Raw genomic sequence first — 23,098 nt, 5'->3', positions numbered from 1 at the left:
TTGGAATTATAATACTAAATTCTGTAAAAATAAACTCAGGCTCCCATGTGGCTTAAGTATTTTTTGACAATTTTGCTGTTTTGTTTTTTTTTTTTTTTTGCTGTATAGGAAGACACAAGTACATATCACCTCCTTTTAAATATGTCCAATATATACATGCACATATATACTATACGTATACATTTATCTACCAAGCCCATAGATTCAAATTATAATCAAATGAACAATTCTTCACAAACCTTTGGAAATATCATGAGTATTTTTGCCAATAATCTGTGTCCCCAGGACCTAGCCTAATATTCCAAATCCATGAGCAGCTTCAAGAGCCACTATTTAAAAATTAATTACCAATCTGCTTAAAAGGAATTTTCTTCTTTCCAAATATAAAATGTCTTCCTTTTCCCATCTGCCTGAAATTTATGTGAAGCTTAGGCTGTTTTTACCAGTGTCTTGCTAGTAATCTTTAGCTTTAATATATGGGTTCAATATACTTTGAGATTTTTTAGGAAAAAAATGGTTTTGGCGATTTAGTGGCATATTCACCACTTTATTTAGCTCTGTTCATGTCTGGTGCCAGAAGGCTAAGCTTAAACTCTGTAGTCTAATAGTCTTTGTTTATAGAAAACATAGAATACACAAGCTGAAGAATATTTCTCTTGGTTGGCCCCTGTCTATGTGAGCAATGAAAGACTTTACATATGAAGATAGTCAACAGGCAATTTGAATTTTAATTCTGTGCAAGGCATCACAATAGTTTTCCACTTTTCTTTTTCTGTAAAAAGTACTGCAAGGAATATAATATTTGTAAAGCTTCAATATTTGTAATGCCCTGCATAACACAGTCACAGCTTTGCTATACCAAATAAAGCCATTCCCAGCTCATGGAAATGAAAGTTTCTCCTCACATGATGGCAAGACATTATATTTTTCCCTCTTATATGCATCTGTATTTACAAACATAGATATATAGAGGCATAGAGTCATTCACAGTGTGAACATACACACCACATACACGCAAGCTATTTTTGAAGAAACTGCTAAGACATTTCAATACCAGCCAAACATATTTATCTGAGGATTAATCTTCATCTATTGAATCAGACGAGAACACTGCCATGCATACAATTATTTAATTAGCAGCCAAATCCTCTGCCAGTCAGCAGCCGTTCCAGGCATACTGATGGGGCAGTAGATGCAAATCTCACAGTAGTACTGCTTTTTCTCATTACTACTGCAATTAGCACTTAAATTGATGCTTTAAACATACTAATTTCTGGAATAATTCAGGATTTGTATGTTACCTGGGATCGCCTCACTGCAGAGACGACACCAGATTGCTACGCAAATTGAAGCACTTTTGAGCCAAATAACCATCATCATATCAGACAGAGCCAATTTGCATTTGCTTTTAAAGATAACAGAATGGCAATTTATGCAAATAAATTAAGTAAGTTTACTTCTGAGTTCTCCCTGAACTAATTATAACAATGTTCTAATTTTTTATCACATCTGAAAGTTGGACTGCAATCAATGTGTATTATGTTAGAAATCTGTTGTTAAAGGAAGCCTTTTTTTGATGTCAATACATTTTCTTAATTCAAAATTTTGATGTTAATTTGGTTACAAATGCAGATGCCTGTTACAGACACTTAAGTACTTTTCTTCTTGTTTGCATATCAGTAAAAGGTTTAACTGAAGCTGAACAGTCAAACTGTCCTTTTAAACATTCAAATAAAAAACATCTGAAGTATAGTTTTTGAAGTCTTCATCTTTCCTACATTAATTTGAAATCAATAGGCTTAGAATGTGATGAATTCTATGGGATATAGCTATCCTTTGCTGCAAATGCCTTGAAAATCAAACTGAAAATGAGAATTTAGCAGCTCAACATTTTGGGACAGTATTTTTTTTTTTCCCCTCACCTGTGAAGTATGAAATTTTCATCTCCTTTTTCTGTTTTAAACAGAAAATGAGTGCTGGATCTTTTACTAAGAGTATTCTCAGAAAAAATGGTGTTTGACAGACCAGGAACCAGCTATGATGACATTTGCAATGCATGTATTCCTAGTGCAGAGCTATGAAAAGGTGGATAACACTCAGCAGATTGAATGACCTAGAGAAGAACTTTAGAGCAGAGAGATGTGGTAATATCAGCCATAAATCAGTCTGTTACTGCTTAGCAGGGAATAAGTGAGGATAACATTAAGAAAACTGGAAGAGAAGAACTTCTGTAAAGCCAGCAGTACTTTGAAATTAGAGAAATGAATGTGTTAAACTTTTATACAGAATGTGACATGGTATTTACTGAAGGAGATAGAGTATTTTTTTGCCCAACTACTCTCCCTTTCCAGTCACAATGAGAATGGTCACAGATAGAAAGTGTTACCTGTGAAATGTGTGCTGGTGGCAACTCACTGTCTACAATGGAAGCAAAAACATTCTCTTTTCCTTCGCAGGCAGCCATTAGTTCGGGAAGACACTCAATAGGTCCTTGGTAACCTCCATGCACACTCTTCCTTTGGCCTTGGCTCCACTTCCTGATGCAGACAGCAAAACATATGCCCAGGGAGGGAAAGCAAACATTTATATTCAGTTATTTTGGTCGTAAAACTCAATACTACATTCTGTTTTTAATGGGTGGTCATTTATTTTTGGTTAGCGTTAATTACTGCACCATATAAGCACCTATAGAGCTTTGCATTATCTACGATGTTAAGATGGATACTAATGTAGTTTTATAATGGATTAAAATAAAGAGATAATTAACATAACAGAGTTAGATTTGTTAGGACCTGGAACCCCTCCAATTATCTCTTGTTAATTTGTCTGGAATCATGGTTCTCAAAATAATCTGTGGGGGTTAATTAATCAATGAATATTGAAAACAGAAACAGAAAATCCATTTGGGGAAGCATCACTGTGAAAGACAGAGTTCTGCTTCTGATTCGCTAACGAACATTCTCAGGCACAACAATGCCATTCAAACACAACCAGCAGTGGGAAGTAGAAATAAATTGGAAACCTGCTAATGCTTAAAATAAATACATACCGAAAAAGGTAAAGATGCTGGAGCTCTATATTTGGCAAAGTAAGCAGGGATGAGTCATGTATCCATCTACCCTGAACCACCATCTGCACCAGGCTGGTTATGTTCAGAGCAGTCACCAGCCAGCCATGATGTGCTGCAACATCCAGCATTGCCTAAGCAAAAGAGGAGGAATTATTAAAAAAAAAAAAAAAAAAAAAAGCAAAAAAAAGAAAAAGGCAAATAGAATTGCATACCTGGTTCATACACGGAACAGCATGTGATTAATATTTAACATACAGTGATTTCTAGGCATTGACATAGGAATTTACTTCAGCCTCTATTGATGGCAGTTAGGCACCTTTGGAATTAACCTTGAAAAAAGACGAATTAAATCCTCTATCATTGTCATCAGTTCCTACTCTTGAAAAGCTAATTTACACAATGGTTTTGGGGGTGAGAACTGAAAGTAGACTCTTTTCCTTACAAATAACTTCTCTTTGACACAACCCAACTCAGAATGATGGGGAAAAAAAATCTCAATATTTACTGTAAAATAAACAGTTACAATTAATGGCAGTATTTATTTATATTTTGACATAAGAGATTTCTCAGAATTACATAATTATTCAAAAATCCTTGAACTATTTAAGAACACCACCAATTACATTTGCTTAAAAATTAATCTAATGTCATTTACCAGTAGCAGTTATTACTTCTATTTGAACTAAGTACTTTAAAAAAACCCCTGAAATTTGACTAGATAAAAGGACTAATAGTGTATTAGAGGTTTTGTTTAACACACTCACATAAGCTGAAATCTTGAAGAAAGCTTACAAAGTAGCTTATATTTTACCTATGGTGAGTAAAAGCAAGCTGAAACAAAATGGATTTCATCCTTTTCACTGTAAACAGTTGACTATCTTCAGAATGAGGGATATTTGGCTGTCTCTCCTTTGGCATCTCTATCCTGATCCTGAAAAGCTTCCCCAAAGTACACAGGAAACACAAGCAAACAAAAACTCCCTATGCAGCTATACATCAGATTCTAATATTCCATACCTCAGGAGTTTCTGGTCCATTTCTACTTCCCATGTTTTGACAGTACAAATAAGAGGTATACAGTTAGTAAACAGTATAGTATACAGTTAGTAAACAGTATAGTAAACAGTACACCTCTTATTTGCATTAAGATCTAAAGCTAATTCAGTATGGATTTTTGCACTGCAAATGGCCCTATGGACATGAAAAAATGGTTCTGCTTGCTTTTTTTCTTGACTGGACTTACACTCTGTTTGGTTAGTCTGAAAGTGAATTTAAGAGTTCTTCCAAGGGAAAAAGGACCACACACGAATTTTTGGTTTCAACTTTTTAAAACAGTAACTGCAGCTATTTGGATATATAGCATACTTTCCAACCTGTCCATAGTACATTGAAAGAATTATTATGATTTATAAAAGCATTTCAGCTGACGAAAAAAATAATGCTATAATGTATTAGTTGTCTTGCTTATTTTGTTCAATAACATTATGATCACAATAAAGTGTGGGTCCTCATATTAAAACACTCTAATTCACATTGGACTAGAAAGTCATATATTTAACAGTAGTTCACCATGGAGGGAATTTAATGTTTGATTAAAACACCATAAAATAGTTTTTTTTTTTTTAAGAAAGCAAGGAACAGTGATATATTGAATCTGGTGTACTGAACATTTTTAACACCTTTTTAAATACCATCTTGGCATTAGGAGGGTTGTAGTTTGATTTTAGAACTAGGTTTCAGGTGTTTCCATGGGTTTTTCTTGTAAACACAAATGATATTGTTTGATACTTACTTAGGCAGCAGATACCTGCACCATTTTAACTTATTTTCCAGCCACTAGTGTAATGAGGAGAAGCTGTCTAAGTCTTTACATTTAATCAAATGTTTTACAGACAAACAAAAGGCAGCATTTACTTAAGGCAAACTAAACAGTGAAATCTTCTTTAAACAAAGGAGTTGTTTACACACGCAGAGCTATTTCAATTAAATTACACTGATTCTGGAGAAATACTGACTTAAAAGACACAAGTTAGTTTCACTCCTGGCCAAGTCACACAGTTTATTTTAGCAGTTTACAATGCAATTTCAACAGGTTTTTTTTTCCAGATCGGGGTGATAAGATCAGTGACCCTTAGAAAAATATTTGAAGTGTTACCCTGTATTACCCAAATGTTGTCTCATTTCTCATGAATTGTGGATAAAGGGCCTTTCAGCTAAGAAAGATTTAATATTTATTTTTTGGAGGAGGAGTCATAGCATTCTGAATCTCTCTAGCATTCCTTGTGACCCTAAAACCAGTATCTCATAACACAATCTTACTGGTTTCCATTTTCTGTCTTTTCACTTGGCTTGCCAAAGTGATTTCCGGGTAGGATTATTTTGACCAAATAGAAAATAAAATTATGTTAGAAATCAAATTTGAAAGGAGAGCTTTGTGGTCTGCAGATTTATATGTTGGTTCATATTACATTTACCTGCATAAGGAGGGAATTGTTCTAAGCATCAGACTGGAGTTGGTCTTTGAAACTTATAAGGTGAATTGCTCTTTACCTGATTTCACATCTTAAAGTATATTGAAGACTATCCACACTGTTCAGTCCATGTTTTTGAGCAGTCTGTGTTGCTGAGACAGTCTGGTATCTGCCTCCTGTTCTCCACTACCTGATTCTTATTCTTTTCTGCTATTCTGACAACCTCAAACATCAGGTTCCCCAGCGATGATACTGCTGTACGTATGTGAAGAATAACGGGGTGCACAAATATCCTGTATTTTCCATGAGCGACAAGAAGAATACAGCCAATTGTATTTTTAGTCAGCATGAAGCAGTGGTATTTCATAGAATGCTTCTGGAGATGCACACATAACACTGGTTACATTTTTTTTTTTTTAAATCTATCTCTCTCCCCCTTCTTTTAAACAGAGGTTTGAAAAGGGGAAGAGTGAAGATGTAAGAGAAAGATAAATCTAAAACAAGCCATACTTTGAAATTAACTGGAGGATCCTTTCACATAGAAAATCTCCTAGAAATTGATAGAAGCCTACAGACAGATATCCCGTAGGGAGTAAGGAAAGCCTGTGTGTGAGACTCTGTGTTCCACATTGTTATAATGAATCCACATGGCAAATCCTCTTTTCCTCCTTATTTTCTGCTTCTTTACTCATAGAATTTATTCACAGCATCTCTATCTGGATGTGAAATCCAAGACAGTGACATTGTGAAAAAGTCAGAACAATGGTAAAGTTGGCTTGTGTCATCTGCTGCCTTGGAAACCTCCACACATTTTGGAAACCTCTAAGGGTAAAACACGGAGATGCTTGATACTGAAATGGTTACTGAAATTCCTATAAATACTCAAGGTAACAAATTAATTCCCCTATCTCCAAATGTAAATATAAGCGACTAAACAAAGAATAGAATACAAAGCACAAGAATTTACAGTATTTAATACTTATATTATCTGATGAAAATCTGTATTATCTGTATTTAGTCTCTCTGGTTTATCTAGTTGCTACCTGTTTAGCTTGTTATTTTAAAGTCAAAACCAGTATAATTTTATAGAAACGTATGGCTTTTTAATCTCTTATTTTGCAAAGTAGTAAATAAATTCTAAATATCGTAAGAGTGGGTAAGATTGGAACAGATTAAGAGTATTATTCTAAATTGGGAAATGGCACAAACTGGTTACCTGCCTTTCTAGCCTAAGAATTTAAACCAACACAGGATAACTTCATAACAGAGAGAAATTTAAAAGAAGACAGTGAGTGCAACAAGTGAAACAGGAAACTGTAAAGATGCTTTAACTACAGAAAAAAAACCCATGTATTTCTTGGTAAACCAACAAATTAAATAATAAAAAAACAAACCAAACCAAAAACCACCCCTCTATGCCCACCACTTTTTAACCTGAAGTAGAATAAATGGGGTAAACAGATGGAGTCAAGGGAATTATTGGTTGTTATAATAGAAAATATGTTGACCATCCTCTTTATTTGGGGCTCCTTCTGTGCTTAGGAGAATTTAAAGCAGATGCCTATATTGACATGGGTTTTCATGAAAGATTCAGGTAATGGCTCTTAAGCCTTCCAAATGTTATACTTATACAGTTACACAGTAATAATAGCAATTAGTGACACCTCCATTACATTTTGTCTGTTACAATCAACAGCAGCTTGGCTTGTGCCGATGTGGGAAGCAACAACCTATTAACCATGGCTGGGGCAGCACAAAAAAGCTAATCATCAGCAACTCACTGATGTAGATGTTGTCAGGTATGGCAAAAACTTTCATTCTGATGGTATTTGGAATTGAGTGTCAAAATGTTTGGATTAAAATCTTGCTATTGCTGTCATTATTCTGTGAGTGCATTAAGACAAAACCCTCAGCATCTATGATCAGGTTTTCGTCTTATTTTCAGGAGCAGCAGCTGCTTATCCTTAGATAAGGAATGATTTAAACTGATCAAACTGTAAATTTCTGCTCTGACATGAAGCTGAAATTCGTCTGTCTCTTTCTACCCAAAGTTATTACTGATGCTTGGAATTTAAATGATGGTTTGTAATTCCCTAGTTTGAGGGCAAGCAAAGATGGGGGCAGGATGTGGAAGATGTGAATGTATGGCACACTCACTGACAGCAAAACATTGCTTTTCTCTGGTGTTATTGAGAGCTCCCTATATATGCTCAAAATAAAATGGAACGTTAAATTGTTCCATAATCACACTCACCCCCACTCATTTAGGAGATTTTTCAGGCTACTAAAATATCCTGATTGCTAAATTCTTTCTTCTAGAGACTTTTTAATGAAGTTTTTATAAACACTGTTTTTGGTATTACTTTCACATCCTTCATTTGAAAGTCAGATACTCTGGATCACTCTTGTACGACTGGGTAGGTGGCAGGGGACCAGACTAAAACTAGCAGAATTTCTGATCTACCCAAATGACTTAAATAGCTTTTTCCTTTAAGATAAGCTATTGAAGTGTTAAAAGTGATACAGCTTGCATCTCATTAACAGAGACTGCATACTGCTTAGAATAATTTCTTTCTCTTTTTGAAGTCACCTGGCCTATAACTCTGAATACATGAAGCATTTTGACTTAAATCCTGTAAACATAAATGTTAATATTTTGTGGATAAATTATATTCAAGGAAAATGTCAATAAGCTATAATGATAACTGCTTTGGACACAGAGGCAAGCTAAAGAAATGTAAGAAATGCCATTCCAGTTGAGCATTGCACCTGTGACTACTCAGATAGAAGCCGAGTGCCTACAGTGATGCCATTGGTGGCAATTTGTGGATAGGGACTAAAACTTCAGGTGTACTCATGGTGAGTTACATGGCTCATATTTATCTACCTTAACAGATTAGTCTTATTTTTTGTATCAGTGCTTCACAGGCTATGACACTTTCTTTAGTGCTTTTATTAATGAATTTGTTTAGTCTAGGGCTAAATTTCAGTTACATGTAGGAGTTTAAATCCATAGATCTATCAAAATTATTAGAATTGTGCCTACTTACACCTGTTTAAGAATACAGAATTTATGTGACAAACATATATAGATAATAGACAAAAGGTATGCATTTCACCTGTTTTCCTAAAAGCTATGAATGTAGAATAATAATAATAATTTTTTGTACATGCTTCAAACGTAGAAAGCCTGCCAATAAGATTATATTATGATCCATGTGTGAATTGCTATTCTGATAATAGAAGTAAATTTTTTTATCATGACTATGATGCTTCAATTACATATCTCAGAAACAGTAACCGACTTGAAAAGTTGGAACTTATTTGAAGAAGTATTACAGAGAGTTTAAGGTCACTACCTTTGGTATGTTATATATCAGTAAAACAGGTATCTACAGAACCTTTGAAATTCAGAGGTCTAGTTCAAAATTACTTTTTAGAAATGTTTTAATCTGGGGAGGGGGAGGAGTTCTTTCAGATCAATTAAATCACCCTTGCACAGCTGCGTGGTTTCATCCTACAGAACACCCTCCCTTGTACTTCATCAGAGATATAGTGAATAAGTTGTAATTAATCCTATTCAGGAGGAATTCCTTTTATACTGCCCTCTGTATCCTACTTCTCTTCACATTTTTTTTACAAGCATATCCAGTCCCCTCTTCCATATGCTCTGCTACCCCCTACAAGAGACTAATTCTTAATTCTCCCATCATAAAGGTCTCACTGATGTATGCAAATTACAACCTTCCTAGCTGCTTCATAAGATTCCTATCTCTGTATTCATCCTTTAGCCTCCATAGTAACATTATTAGTATTTTCAGAACTGGAGAAAGGACAAGCCATTTACTGTCTACATTTAGTGGAGTGCAACCCTTGGGTTCTTACTGATTTCTTTTAACAGTGTTACAGAAATAAAAGCAGCTACAGAGTGTGATACCACCAATGTAAACTTGGTAGGGCATAACCCAACATTCAGAAATTATTGAGTTCCAACAGCCAATTTATTTTCAAATTGCTAGTTAATGGTATTTTCTACTATACCAGTGAACTGTAAAAAGAACAAAATAATCTCTTTGCAATAAATCCTAATTTCCTAACATAAACATCTTAAAGCCAACATTGTTTCAAATATTACAGAAATCTACCAAAACCATGAAAGATACACAGCATCTTTTTCATAATAAATCTGTCCTCTTTACAGTTTAGAGTCAGTTTCAAAGCAGGTATGTAATATTTTGCCAATAACCTAAATTTTTTTGAGTGCATTCACAAGAATCCTTTTCAACAGCAACAGTTATTCCCAGTAACTTTCTCCTGAACTTTTAGCCCCTTAAGGTTAGCATTCAGGAAGCTCAGCTGCTGTCTAACAAACTTAATTAATCAAAAAGTCATTTCCGAGCTGTAACTATGAGCAAAAGTGCTTCAAGTGTGCTAGCAAGCCTACAAGTTAATCAAAATGCTAATGCAGTACAAATTAAAGTTGTGATTAACATTTCACAGTAGCTGCTTAAGTGAATTGATCACACAAATGGGTTAAGCATTACTCATTTCCTCCAGCCCCAACTGGGAAAAGGTTTGTCATGGGTGGGGGAGGGATTATGCACAAGTAGCACCAAATCATCATTAAACTGTCACCAAGGTGCTTCCATACACCAGATCACTGATTATCTCCAGCAAGCAAAACTAACACCACAAAGGTGACCCTCCCTTCTCCCATGTATATACCTACACAACACAAGCAGGAAGCATTTCCAGCCCAACATATCCAGGTACTTTCCCTACAAAATAATCCATTTAGGTTTAGTATCTATAAGTGACTGTTGCCACACAATATAAGCAAGACAAGATTTTTTGATTGTTCTATATTTTTCCACACTCCTAATGTGCAATAATAGCCATACAGCCATGAAAGCAGCCAGAATTTAAGTAAGATTGCAAACATTGTGCTATCACTAGAATATTACTGCATACACAAAGCATACATAGAGCAGATGAAGAGATGTGGCCTCTGCTCTTCACTTGTTTCCGAGTAATCCTCTGCATTCTCAACTTAATTTGATTCTCTTCCCTTCATTCCGTAAAGCTGCCCATTTATTTATGGTTGCCAATGCAACCATTACACAAAAGCTCTTTCCCTGGACACTTCTGGACAAATCTTACACAACTGTAAAACAGGCCTTTCCTGTAACTCCCACCACCTGCCAGCAAGCAGTTGGCACACCTGCACTACCAACAAGCAACACATGAGCTCAAACCACTCTTAGGACCTTTAAAAACTTCTCCACTACCTCACAAGCAGAAAAACAAAAGATCCAAAGGACATGGCTCTCCAAATCAATAGTCTTAGTGGCTGTTATGAACTGAGGAGGTTTTGGGAGGATGAGAACTGCAGAGCCTAAGGATGTTCTCTTTCTTTGAGTCCCAAAATGGCAACATGGGCTCCTTTGCCTTTGCATGGCCAGAAATACTTCTGTGCACTACTGCTCCTTCTGAGGAGCCACCACTACCCACCCAGCACAGTCTGCAGTTTAGTACAGTAAGTATTTTGTACATAAGCCAGCTCTTAGCTGAATCAGGCAGCATATTTGTGCAATATTTGACAACACTGAACATGTACCACAAAGATGATTCTCATAAGAATTATAGCAAAAGTTGCAGAAACAGCTTTAACTGGTTTAGAACTGCTAAAGCAGTATTTTACACATCACCATCTAGCTAAGGAAATACAGTGCTTAACACAAAGAGTATTTTTCTTTCCTGCCAAAATTAGATTCTCCATAGGAGTAACATGATGGGGAAAGACAGGGCATTAGTAATAGCATTACAAGGTGCTTGTTACAGGGATAGGCATGTCTCCCATGTACAGTAGTCCTTCTTCTGCAGTTGGGAATCTGTTTTCATGTCCACCTTCTCTCAAGGCCCAGCTACCCTACTGAGATGTGTTTAACACATCCATAGGCAAACACTTCTCAAAGGTTAGGACTGAGCTCCATGGCACTTCTACTCCTGGCAGTTTTAAAATATTTTATCAACGATTATACTACAAGTGGAGGCTTGTGGCCAATTCCAATGCAAAGTCAGCAACTGTCACATTATTTCTGAGAAGAGACTGCCCTGCTGAATCTGAGAGTGACAGTATTACTGCCTCAATTATCCATTTCAATTAATGCAAATATAGGCAATAGTCTTGGAACAGCAGAATAAGAACTGATCGCTGAATACACAGTCACAAAATATAAGGCTTGACAAAAGAAGCAAAAAAAGAGATTAGATTTAGTTTCATGTAGTCTTAAATAAGATAGGAAAAAAAAGGTGAAGTATAGTCTTTACAATAATAATTTTATTTTATAAAAATGTTAGAAAAATCTTTTCACTAGAATTTTTATTATTTAATGTTCATTCTCCTGAAAGAAATTGAGAAACATTTGATTTTGAGAAGCTACTGGAGTGTTCAGCACTATCTTAATGACACCTTTAGCTTTTCTTAGTAAAAATAACAGAGTGCTAGGCTTGAAGAGAATATATTGTCTATTGTAACTGTACTAGTGGTATCCAAGGAAAATAAAAATTAAATGAATTGGCCAAGGTCACACAGGAAGTTGAGGTAGTTTTTTTGAGCCATGGGAACCTCCTGTGCTTTATCTGTGAGAGCCTGTCACTGACAACAAACTAGATTTTAACTTGAGGTTTTCAGTGTAGAGCAGGGGTGTTCCTTCAGCCTAGTCAATGCCTCAGTCGCCATTCATTACAGAGATGGGAGTGGGAGCATATAGGTACTCACATTCCAAAAGGTTATATACTGCTATTCCCCATGTTCCTGCAGTAAAATGAAAAGATTCTACACTTCCTCGTAGGTATACAAATACTAAATTTTATCTTGCTATAATGAATTTCACCTGTATCTAACAAATACTAACCATAGGAAAACTGTAACAGAATATATTCCTTTTTTTATGATAAAAATTACATTCCCCTATTAAGCCAGTACTGCAACTACTCAAATTCTGTTAAATGCTAATAACTTTAATATTTCATTGAAGTATGAACAAGACTACTGTAGAGCCAAAACTGTAAAGACACCTAAGGAAAAATGATTTAAGAGTTGTTGCATAAATTTTTCATTAAAGTACAGTGGAATCTTACCTGGAATCCAGAAGTTACATTCACCTATGTAAGGCTGTTAACAAGATTTTCTGCTGGACCAATAACAATACTCAGCCTGAAGTCACTAGCAATGGAAAAAGCCTGGAAGATGTTGGCAGAATGGAAGGGAGAATGAAACACATGGGATAGGAAAGGAGTCATAGGAGGGAAGGCTGATTCAGGTGAAAGGTACCACAGAATTTGGAGAAGTTTAATAGTCTGTGATGGAAAGAGGCTTGCTTACATATCATGGCTAGAGATGGCAAATCTGCACTGCAGGGGACCTGGGATAAAGGTCTGCTGGTTAACCACCTATAAAAGCTCTTTGAAGGATCTTTCTTTCTTGTAACAGAAAGGCAATGCTGATATGAAAAGTCTGTTATTCACGTACCCACCAGCAAAAAGAACAGTTTGTGTTCAGGTCACAGTTTGAAGGTTAGCTATACCACGTCAACACTAAAATAATTTGTAAGTAAATAAATTCAGTACAACTCAAAAACCAATTCCCTCCTCACTGCTGTTTTGAATGTTTGATGATGTGTGAGTGTGTGCTCACACACACAGAGCACAACATCCACTGACTCTGTTCATCAGTGCATCCTTCCATGCTTCACTTCCTTTTCTCATAACTAACATCTTTTTTTCTACCTCTGCTGACCCAGAGTTCATCAGCAGGTCAGTGCTAAGGAAAAAGGTAACAACCAGTATTGAAAGTGTAACCCTGTCTATTGCTTAGATTCTGGGAACTTTAACCTCCCTTTGGAAAGCGTGACTAATAAGATGGAACCAATAATCTCCCGAGAGATGTAAACCATGTGCCAACTTTAAAATACAAAAGTGCTTGCATGTTTTTCTTTTTTCTTTTTAAAGTTTATTTTTTTTTAAGATGACTGTATATATAACACAATATAGTAGTTAACTGAAGGTTGGAGTGCCAAGGCAAAATATGGAATGGCATTTTTCTGAACTTCAGTTTAAAGGAACTGTTGAATATTTTAGAAATTGTTTTTCTAAATTATTATTGTCTCTGAAATACATATGATGCAGCAGCAGGATTAAGAAAATACATTTCTTAGTAAAACAACAAAATAATTACTAAAAATAGTATTTAATTTAAATTTGCCCCAAATATGTAATAAACTCCCTAATGTTTACTGCACAAACATCTAAATGGATTTTAAGTATGTGATTTCTTTGAAACAAAGTTGAATTTTCTCACCTGAGCAAGTGATGCTTTTCTCTGTTAATAACTGAATATGTGGCATAGCTGTTTCTACACTTTCAGCACCATGATTTTATTGATTTGAAATATTTGAAATAGACTAGCATCCAAGCACTGCTGGTTACCAAGATTAGGACTGTGTAGCAGTAACATCTGTGGTCTTATTTGCTTCTTACATTCCCTAATTTCAGTTTTGCTTAATTTGATCATAGTATTTTAAGCTTGTTTTTATTAGCGTAAGGTTGAGCCTTACCCCAATTGCTGAACTGAATTGCACACAGTATTTTCTCTGTCTAGAGCACTGATTAATAGTTTCTTATTGAGCAATTTTACAAACTGCCGGGCTTAAGACAATGATGTTTGCAGTTACTGTATCACCAACAGGCTTCAAATAAGAGCAAAGCTTCTGTTTGATAGTTGACAAACAGATCACTGAGGATATTAAAATTTGAGAAAACAAAAACTGTAGGAAGAAAGTACTGGCTCTATTTTACAGATACTGAACTCAGAAACAAAAAAAGAGTAGTTTGTTGAAGGCTGCCTGATCTTCAAGAACCTGTGAATGAGTCCTTGTGCAGTTCTACTAAAGAGAAGAATTCTTCCTAGTAGACTCAGAGGGTCAGTTGTTTCCTGTGACAGCTGGAGCTCACCTTTCCTGCTGTAACTGTAACTGAGATTTTCAGATATGGTAGCACTCTATCCCAAACTCCAATTGATGATTTAAAATTTTTTTGAGGTGGCAGATGTGCATGTGATTGCTTGTTACCAGTACTCTCCATGGTCGGTTTAGTTTCTGTGGGCTGCAACTGCAGTACAACTGTAAAAACTCACAAGTCTCCAGGGTGAGTTTAAAATCTGCATTTAGAAACATGCTCTTTAACTCTGTAATCAATTGGACATAGAAGATGTATTTTTACACTAGGTAGAGGAGCATAGTGAAAGCCCCCATACTTTGCTCCAAATCAGATTTCAAAACACATTAGATTTGTGTTTGGGAGTGATTATAGTTCTAGAAAAGTAGAAGTACCCAGGTTCTTTGGTATCAGCATAATGATCTGCAGGGACCACATCCATGCCAGAATGATTCTCATACAACATTCCACAATACAGAGATAAAAAGCTGTTGCAAAGAAAGCAGAGGTCATTATATGGCAGTAGATGCCACCAGTCAGAGCATGACTGTCTTTTACTCTAAATTTGTTTACCTCCAGTTCTGTAAAGTGGGAACCATTATGGGCATCTAGTTCCTCTCTAAACAAGGCATTATAATATTGTGTAGTAGCAGCTCTCCACAAGACTGCAATCAATCTTCAGATTCTTCTGTATTCAAAATACGACAATACTCCTAACAATAAGCAGTAAGCCAACAAGAGTTATATACTGAAATGCATCACAATACCTGGCATATTCTGATTGCTTGATCCAGCACTGTCTTTGTATCAGTTGCATAATCTGGACAAGGCAGCATGGCATGACTGAAGTGGGCTTGCAGCAAGAGGTGTGTTTTCGTGTGTGAACTGTCAAATGAATGGGGATTGACTTCAATTGGAAGGTGTTTGGCCAGTTCACTGTTCATCTGATCTTCATTGTGTCTCACAGGCAGATCTGTGTACTCATCAGCGTTCTTAAAAAAAAAAAAAAAAAAAAATCATTGTAATTAACTTCAGAATAACTATTACTGCTTACTGAGGCATTCAAACTATATGCATTTAATTTACTACAGATAGATTTCAACACAAAACCAGCAGCATTTAAATATTTAGTAAGTGTACTTATTTATTAAAATCACATATGGGAAAATAATAACTAATATAATATTTTCAATTATTGACATGCTTACAAATTTTAAACATTTTTCCTTCCACATAGCTGATACTAACATTAGAGAAGAGGAAAATAAATGCAATTAAATAAATATATTCATTGGATGGATTCAGTAGTAGAAGATGACCCACAGGTATCCTACCTCATTGGGTCACAAAAACATTTTAAGATTAGCTATAAAGAAGTCAAACCCTCGTATTTTCAGTTTTCAGGTTTTGAGTTTTTCTTTTGGTACTCAAAACCCAGTAGCTTCAGAAGAGCTCTTATGCACTTATTTTCAAATATTTTTTCAATATTTTGAGCAGTCAGTGTCTAAGCTGATGATGAGTGATCAAAACAAAGTGCAAAATTTTAAGCAGGTGGTGAAAACATTCCCCCTGTTCCAGAGTGGTACTAATGCTATTCATGCCAAATTGAAAGCTGTGTAAGAACTTTCTCACTGTTGCAAAAAGGAGCTGCCCACCAACATGGAATCTAAATGTAGTTATAAGCAGCAACATCATAGTGGCCGAGAGGAGCAAGTACAGCTGTTTTGGTATCCCAGGCAGACATGACAATTCTCCTCTTGGGAAATCCACTGTCTTTGAAAAAAAAGTTCAACAGAAACATCTTAAGAATGATAATTTAGGCTAAAGAATCAGTTTTGTGACTTAATTGGCAATTTTTCCCTCCACAAAATCCTCTTGTGCATGTACATGTGTACATATAATTTGGAGTGAGAACTATCTTTCTGGATTATAAAACTTGCAAGTAAGGTAAGAGTTTTATAATATGTGACGTCTTTTCCATCTGTAATTTAAGAGAGAGTATTGCTTTTGTCATAAAATAAAAAGTCATTTGGGGAGCCTGAAGGGCAATGTCTTTGAAACTACAGGCTTAGCAGAGACCATTAATTTAAAGTGTTCAGGGTTTTATATTCCTCTTAAACTATAGATTCAATATTTTGCACTTTAGTCTTCAATTTCATCAGACTTCCTGCAAATCCATATTAATGAAATATTCACAACAGTAACCAGTGAAGAGTGAGGTAAAGAAAAATTGCCAATTTTAGAACACTAATTGAACTATCTAATTGACTTACAAAGAACCATATCCCCTCATTAATATCCTAAGACATAGAGCCTTTTCTGAAAATTCCTAAAGCAGTTAGATACATGGTTTTTACTCCTTGACAACTGACAGCACAAAATTTTCTATTTTTTTAATGGTGCAAGGAAACTATGCCTAAACTGTGATATCAATGTAAAAGGAATGGTAACCATTAGACACTTTAAGGTTTGGAAAGAAAATCAGAATGTCATTAACTTATTTCATATCTCAACTGCAGATTAGAAGTGAAGACTGAATAAAGACAACTGCTGCTTAATCCTGGATGTCTCTGCTAGATCTCTTGTGAAAACTGTGGTCATTTATTCTCTGAACCTAAGGTCACAATCTTTTTAAGCCCTATAGAAGGCTGCATGTTTGCTTCACTCTTTTTATTTAACTGGCTTCTCCTTCAAAGATATTTTAAAGAATATTTACCAAGGAGATTTTTACTTAGTTTTGCTTTGCAGTTTAAAGTAGCAGAAAGAAAGAGGATCAGCCAAGTCAGTCCAGACCAATTGGTACCCCTGAAAATGCATTTTCCCTAATTCTTCCCCAGCACATGTTTTATTTACATCCAAAACACTCCTCTTATTTTAAACAACTTGCCTACTTAATTTCCTGTTTGTGATCATTGACTGTAAGTAAGTGAGGTTCATTTTCTTATCTGCATCATGTAGGTAATTAAAGGAAATTGAGAATGGGTAGTGAAGCTTTTATACAACTGAGAATGAAGCTGAATGGAGGGCACTGAGGTCAGCAGAGTCCATTATATTTTTATGTGAGAGGCCGGTATGTCTGCCCTGTCCTTGTTTGCTTAGTGTAGGCTGGACAGACTACTAACTACAAATCTGTTTCTCTGATTTGCCCAGCTGTCCTTGAATAAAGACATCTTCCATTGCAAAATGTTAAATGACAGTGATTGACAACTTTGTGATGAACTCTGCTTGTAACCCCCTGCTACTGTTTTCAGGTTGCATAAGAAAAGACAGAATAAAGAAACATCCTTTGTAATCACCTCAAATGGGCCCTGCTGTTCACCCAATATTTTTTCATTTTAGTTTTCCTTTTCATTGCAAATCTCAATCTGTTCTGTAAAGGCTGTAGCTTCAACTATTCCACACAATATATAATATATATTGTTTTAGTATTTGAGCACTGTTCTTATTTCCACGGGTGACGAAACAGATCAAACTACATATCAATCATTAATCTTCATTTTAAAGTCAAGAAACTTAATACAAGATTCACAGTTAAACCACAAAGCACTTCTGTGCATTTTTCACTTTCCCCTTTTCTCCTCTTAAATCAGAGCTGTTGGAGCCCATGCACAAATAACAGGTTTACAAGCACCTAGACAGTTAAGCATAACTTGGTGTACACCAGGAGATAACCAGGAATTTTAGCTACAGGTTCTGTAACTGTGCATTTGGTAGTCAGGTCACATCTCCCTCTCCTACATTTCTGTGATGGACTTTCCCAATAATGTCTCCTTTTGGGCATTAGAGACTGCTGCATCATTTCAAGGGTGTAGGAGTCATCTCAGACTTACATTTCAACCTGCATGCAATACAGGGTGCTCGTAAGGGAGACAGTAACTTGCACTGCCGGTGAGAAATGTCACACACAGACCTGCATAATCTCGACAGTTACATTTTACAAGGCCAAAGGGCTATTCTGGTAATTGAATTCTGTTTCCTGCATAACAGAAGCCACAGAATCATCTTAAAGTCCTGTCTACAACATCATGCTCCAAGTATGCAACTTACCATCACCCTTTATTTGAACTGTTAGAACAGCCCTAAAAGGAAACAACTCATACTATGTTAAAAGGTATCTTTTGCAGTTTTGTGGTACTGTCAGGCATTTGAGGAGCCAGACCAAACTAAAATTTAAATAAGGTATCCAATACGGTGAGTACTGTGCTCTGCCAAGTCCACAGGGTTAAAACTCCCCTCAATTTTCTTTCTACCTACAAAAAATGGAAGTTCAGCTGACATTACTAATTTATAATGAGAGCTGAGCTATAAACATACCACATTTAGATCTTCTAAAATATTTTAAATCTCGAGTAAGTACATCTTGCCACTTTGTCTACAGGAGAGGATACTTGTGGACCACAGGCAGAAATGGAATCAAGGTGAGCTACTAAAGCAAACTTGAATATTTTAAGTGAAGTTCAGTCATGGGAACAGTAAAACTTATAAAGTTAATGAGTTCTAGGCTTTAAAGACCAGTTGATTAATTTGTAACAATGAGGGTCTAAACCAAACCAAAAATAGTTTCTCACATTCCAGAGTTGAACCAGCAGTCTTTTCTTTAGCAATGTTATTGAAACTGCCTTAGAATTGACTGTCTATGTTCCTTTCCTTTATATAGATACTGTGAACCCAATCAGTATATATGGCTTACATCATATTTTCAACCTTAATAAACTTGCAACATAATTTGCTCTCTTTCAAGTTTCTGATGTCAAAAGAAACAAGACAAAATAATGCTTAGAACGTTTTTCTATAAAAATAAAGTTTTAAAACAAAAAAAATACTACAGAAGACTAGTACTAAAATTAAATACTAACATAAAAAAAAGACGAGGATCATTTTTAGCTAGTTCAGTAATTTCATTCTTTTTACCTGAAACTTGATTCAAATTACATAAACTTCTCTAATAGTCTAAGTACATGCTGAAGGACTGCAAAAATAATACATTTGTTAATAGAATGAATGAGCCACAATAAATAAATGTGGGTAGTTTTTTACAGCTGTTCTGCAATTAATAGTAATAATGCATTACAAATTTTAGTTCTCTGCTACTGGAAGTACAATGGTATGTCAATACCCAACTTATTTTCCCAAGTGAAAACAGCATATTTTGACCTTTGGAAAACTGGATAGGTGAATATAAGCTCAGTGGTAATATTATTATATAATTGATTTTTGTCTTTTGATCCATTGTACAAAGTGATACAGAGTACTCTAGTGCAGCATTCAAACCTTCCCAATTTGTTCCACACTGTATAGGAAGCAGTTGTAATACAAAATTTGAAGCAACTCATACTTGTCCTCATTTAGGTGGTACCTACTTACCCCTAATATAAGAGAGAGAAAAGAAGCATGGTCAAGGTTGAGAAATAACAGGCATTGATATTTTGCGAACAGCTAGGTAACATTTCCAATTTCTATTTCCAATTTTATATATATACATATATATCTTCACTCATGTGCTGAAGAAATCTCATTTGGTCCCGTTACCTGTATCATAAGGAAAATTTAAAAAATTGGCTAACTAAAGCTCTCAAGCTAATCTTCCCTTGCCCATGATTTTCCCAAGAGAAAAAGACCATATTATGTGACAAAGGAATGGCACAAGTGTATAGTGTGAACAGTATTTAAATTAGTCAACTTATCTATAGTATATTTTATTGTCACATTTTTGAGTGTGAGTTTGTTTTATAAGGAAAGACATTACATTTACACAGAGGTATCCTGACAGGAAGCTAGAAGACAATCAAGCTTCATAAAACTAATTCAGAAAACTAATAAAAGTGAAGAAATGTGCTTTAAAAAGAGAGAAAAAAACCTAAAAAACGAAAACTAAACCTAACATAAAAGTGTTTTTTCAGCTCATACAAAAAACTAATGTAGATTCAGAAACAGAATCAGAGAAGCACTTGCTAGAATTACTGCTCTGAAAAGTTTATCTTTGTAAGTTTATCTTTGTAAGAGATTCCATTATAAACTCCTATTTTAAGGATTTTATTGGTAGCCTCTAAATGTATGCATTTTGGTTTCAGTTTTATAGAACATAATTTAAACTTCCAAATGCTTGGGTGTTTTTTTTACTCTTAGATATAAAAGGTCTATGACAATATTCCAGTTAAAAGACACTTACAACCATATGTTACTAGTTATAAGGTTTAAGAACAAACATGACATGTGTTTTCAAAATTCATATTATAGACTAAAAGGGGAAAAAAAAAAAATCATACACTCTGTTTTATGCATGTAAAAATAAACTTTTAAGACAAACTTTTCAGAAGAAATGCTCCAGATTTTCAGGGCAGGCTGGCAGGCTCTGCTAAGCCACAAAGCAGGCTGAGGTTTTGTAGAGATCTTAAAAATTGGCTAAAATGGTTCAAAAGAAGACAACAACACTTTTCAGGCAAGATTAAAATACATTTGCTACATGATACTGTCACTCATCACAGTCACCATGTTTACAAATAAACTCCTTGTCTTTATATACTGTACCACATCTCCCCATGCATGTGTACGTGGCAGTGCCATCAAACTGCATCCAGCACTTGGAGCCAACCCTGCAGTGCAGCTCCTTCCCCTCGGAGCCTTCCCAGGGCTGGTGGCTGCCAGGGGGGAAAGGCAGAGCCCTGTGCCAGCCCTGAGCCACAGGGCACACAGCTGTCCCTGGCTGTGGCAAAGGGGGTTCCCTCTCAGGACTCTCACTGGGGACTCTCTCTGCCCTGACCCTCCACTCCAGCTTGGCTTATAGGAAGATGCTCCAGTCACTTTTTTAACACCCCATCGTACCACTCTCCACCCTCTGGAAAAGGACGGAAACAGATGCATATGACAGAGAGCATTGTCCAAAGAAAGACCTGCTCAGTATCTTCTAAAACAAATACAAACATATATTTTTAAAATCTAAGTAGTGTTAAATGCACTTTTAGAGATAATAGATGTATATTAAAAAAAAAAGGTATGAATTTAAAGCATAACATTAACCCAATTAACTGGGTAAGAGCAAAACAGTGAGGCTGGGCTACTCTAGGCTTTGTCTCTACATTTAAAGCTCAGCAGAGCAAACACTGGAAATTTCCAGTTGGACATGAGAAGCTGAAGGGAGAAAGTTGTAAAATCCATCAACATGCAATTATGCAAATCTTTATTTTTAAACATTAATTTGTAACTATTGTTCATGATTTAAAATGGGCCCATTTCCACCAGAAGACCCACAAACATATTGTATAAGAACATACAAGTTTAAAAGTTCTTACAATTCTTAGTTCTCATGTTATTGATTAGAGAAATTAATTATTAATTAATATATTATTGTTAATATGCAATATATTAATTGTATTCTCATACTTTTAACTTTAAATAGACAAGTGCTTGATTTTTGCTTTTAAATAGCTGCGTATGATAAACACCACAAATTTTACAATGACAGACATCATAAAAAGCACAACCTAGGGCAATGAAACAGTTGAGTGATCACTTAAAAACACCCTAAAGGGTTTAGATTTCACAAGTTCACCTCTTACTTAAAACATCCAAACTACAAACTACTGATGACATTCCTGATGACCAGGGGTCAGGAGTCTGAAAGACCTTTGCCACTGCACACAGAGCAATAGGAGGTCAGCAATATTAGCTACCAGTAGAAGAGAGTGTCTGGCAGATCTGGGAATTTATAAGGTACAAAGTTAAATTACAGACCTCTGCCTCAGCATGGAGTTGATAAAAGAATATGCAAGCACGCTAGCATACAGAAGGGGGAGGATTATTATAAAGCAACAATGATCTGCCATGGGAAAGAAGTTCTTAGGACTTTTATACTAACTTGAAAGTTGAATTTCAAATTTTGTTTTCTCTAGCTTCCTAAGCATGTTAGAGAAGCTGAGTTTCAGTGTAGGGAAAGATACAGTAATAGATAATACAATCACTGTAATTTTCTTACTAAATGTTAAAAAATATAGAACTATTCTATTTCAGGAAATTTTCCTATTTAAGTTACATACTTTACTAAAACATTGCAACAAGGAGTGAATTCATGATTTTAAGTCCTACCTCCCACATTCCTTATTTCATAAAGGTTATAATCACAGTCATAATTCAGTCCTACTTTTTCTGGCCAGTCCTAATAAAACCAGTTCTAAAAATACATGTTCCCTGAATGTATAGGTACTTTCATAGTATTAAGCCTGTGCAACTTTCATAGATGTGCCTTTAGTTCGCTCTTAGGTTTTTAACTTAAATTATTGCTTATAAGTATTTCTGTAATACTTGCACAGCTTATGAAAAAATAAATGTGGAAGAAGACTAAATTAGGACAAAAATAAGAGCAAATATCTGGTATTGAATACACATTATTCACCTAGAATAAGATACTTTGACCATAGCAAATAAATATAAATGGAATGGTACAAATTCCATTTATAAAGTGAATTTTCATAATGTGAGAGAATTACTACATTTTATTGCTGTAAATGGTATATTAAGAGTTTTTGCCTCTCCAAAAGCCTGATTTCTCTGATTATTTCTCATG

General features: G+C 35.3%; 1 protein-coding gene across 3 annotated transcripts in view; it reads right to left on the bottom strand.

Annotated features, from left to right (window-relative positions):
* Positions 1 to 23,098, bottom strand: part of ASCC3 (activating signal cointegrator 1 complex subunit 3) — a 248,972-nt gene that overhangs the window by 6,225 nt on the left and 219,649 nt on the right. For all 3 annotated transcript variants that reach the window (XM_021533823.3, XM_021533826.3, XM_021533825.3), the window contains 3 exons: positions 15,306 to 15,530; positions 3,050 to 3,201; positions 2,387 to 2,537 (listed from right to left, as the gene is read on the bottom strand). In XM_021533823.3, coding sequence (XP_021389498.2) covers positions 2,387 to 2,537; positions 3,050 to 3,201; positions 15,306 to 15,530 — 528 coding nt within the window. The remainder of the gene's footprint in view (positions 1 to 2,386; positions 2,538 to 3,049; positions 3,202 to 15,305; positions 15,531 to 23,098) is intronic.

Source organism: Lonchura striata, chromosome 3, assembly GCF_046129695.1.
Source record: "Lonchura striata isolate bLonStr1 chromosome 3, bLonStr1.mat, whole genome shotgun sequence".
Lineage (NCBI taxonomy): Eukaryota > Metazoa > Chordata > Aves > Passeriformes > Estrildidae > Lonchura > Lonchura striata.
Note: the sequence above shows the minus strand (reverse complement) of the source record. Positions and strands in the feature narration are given on the sequence as shown.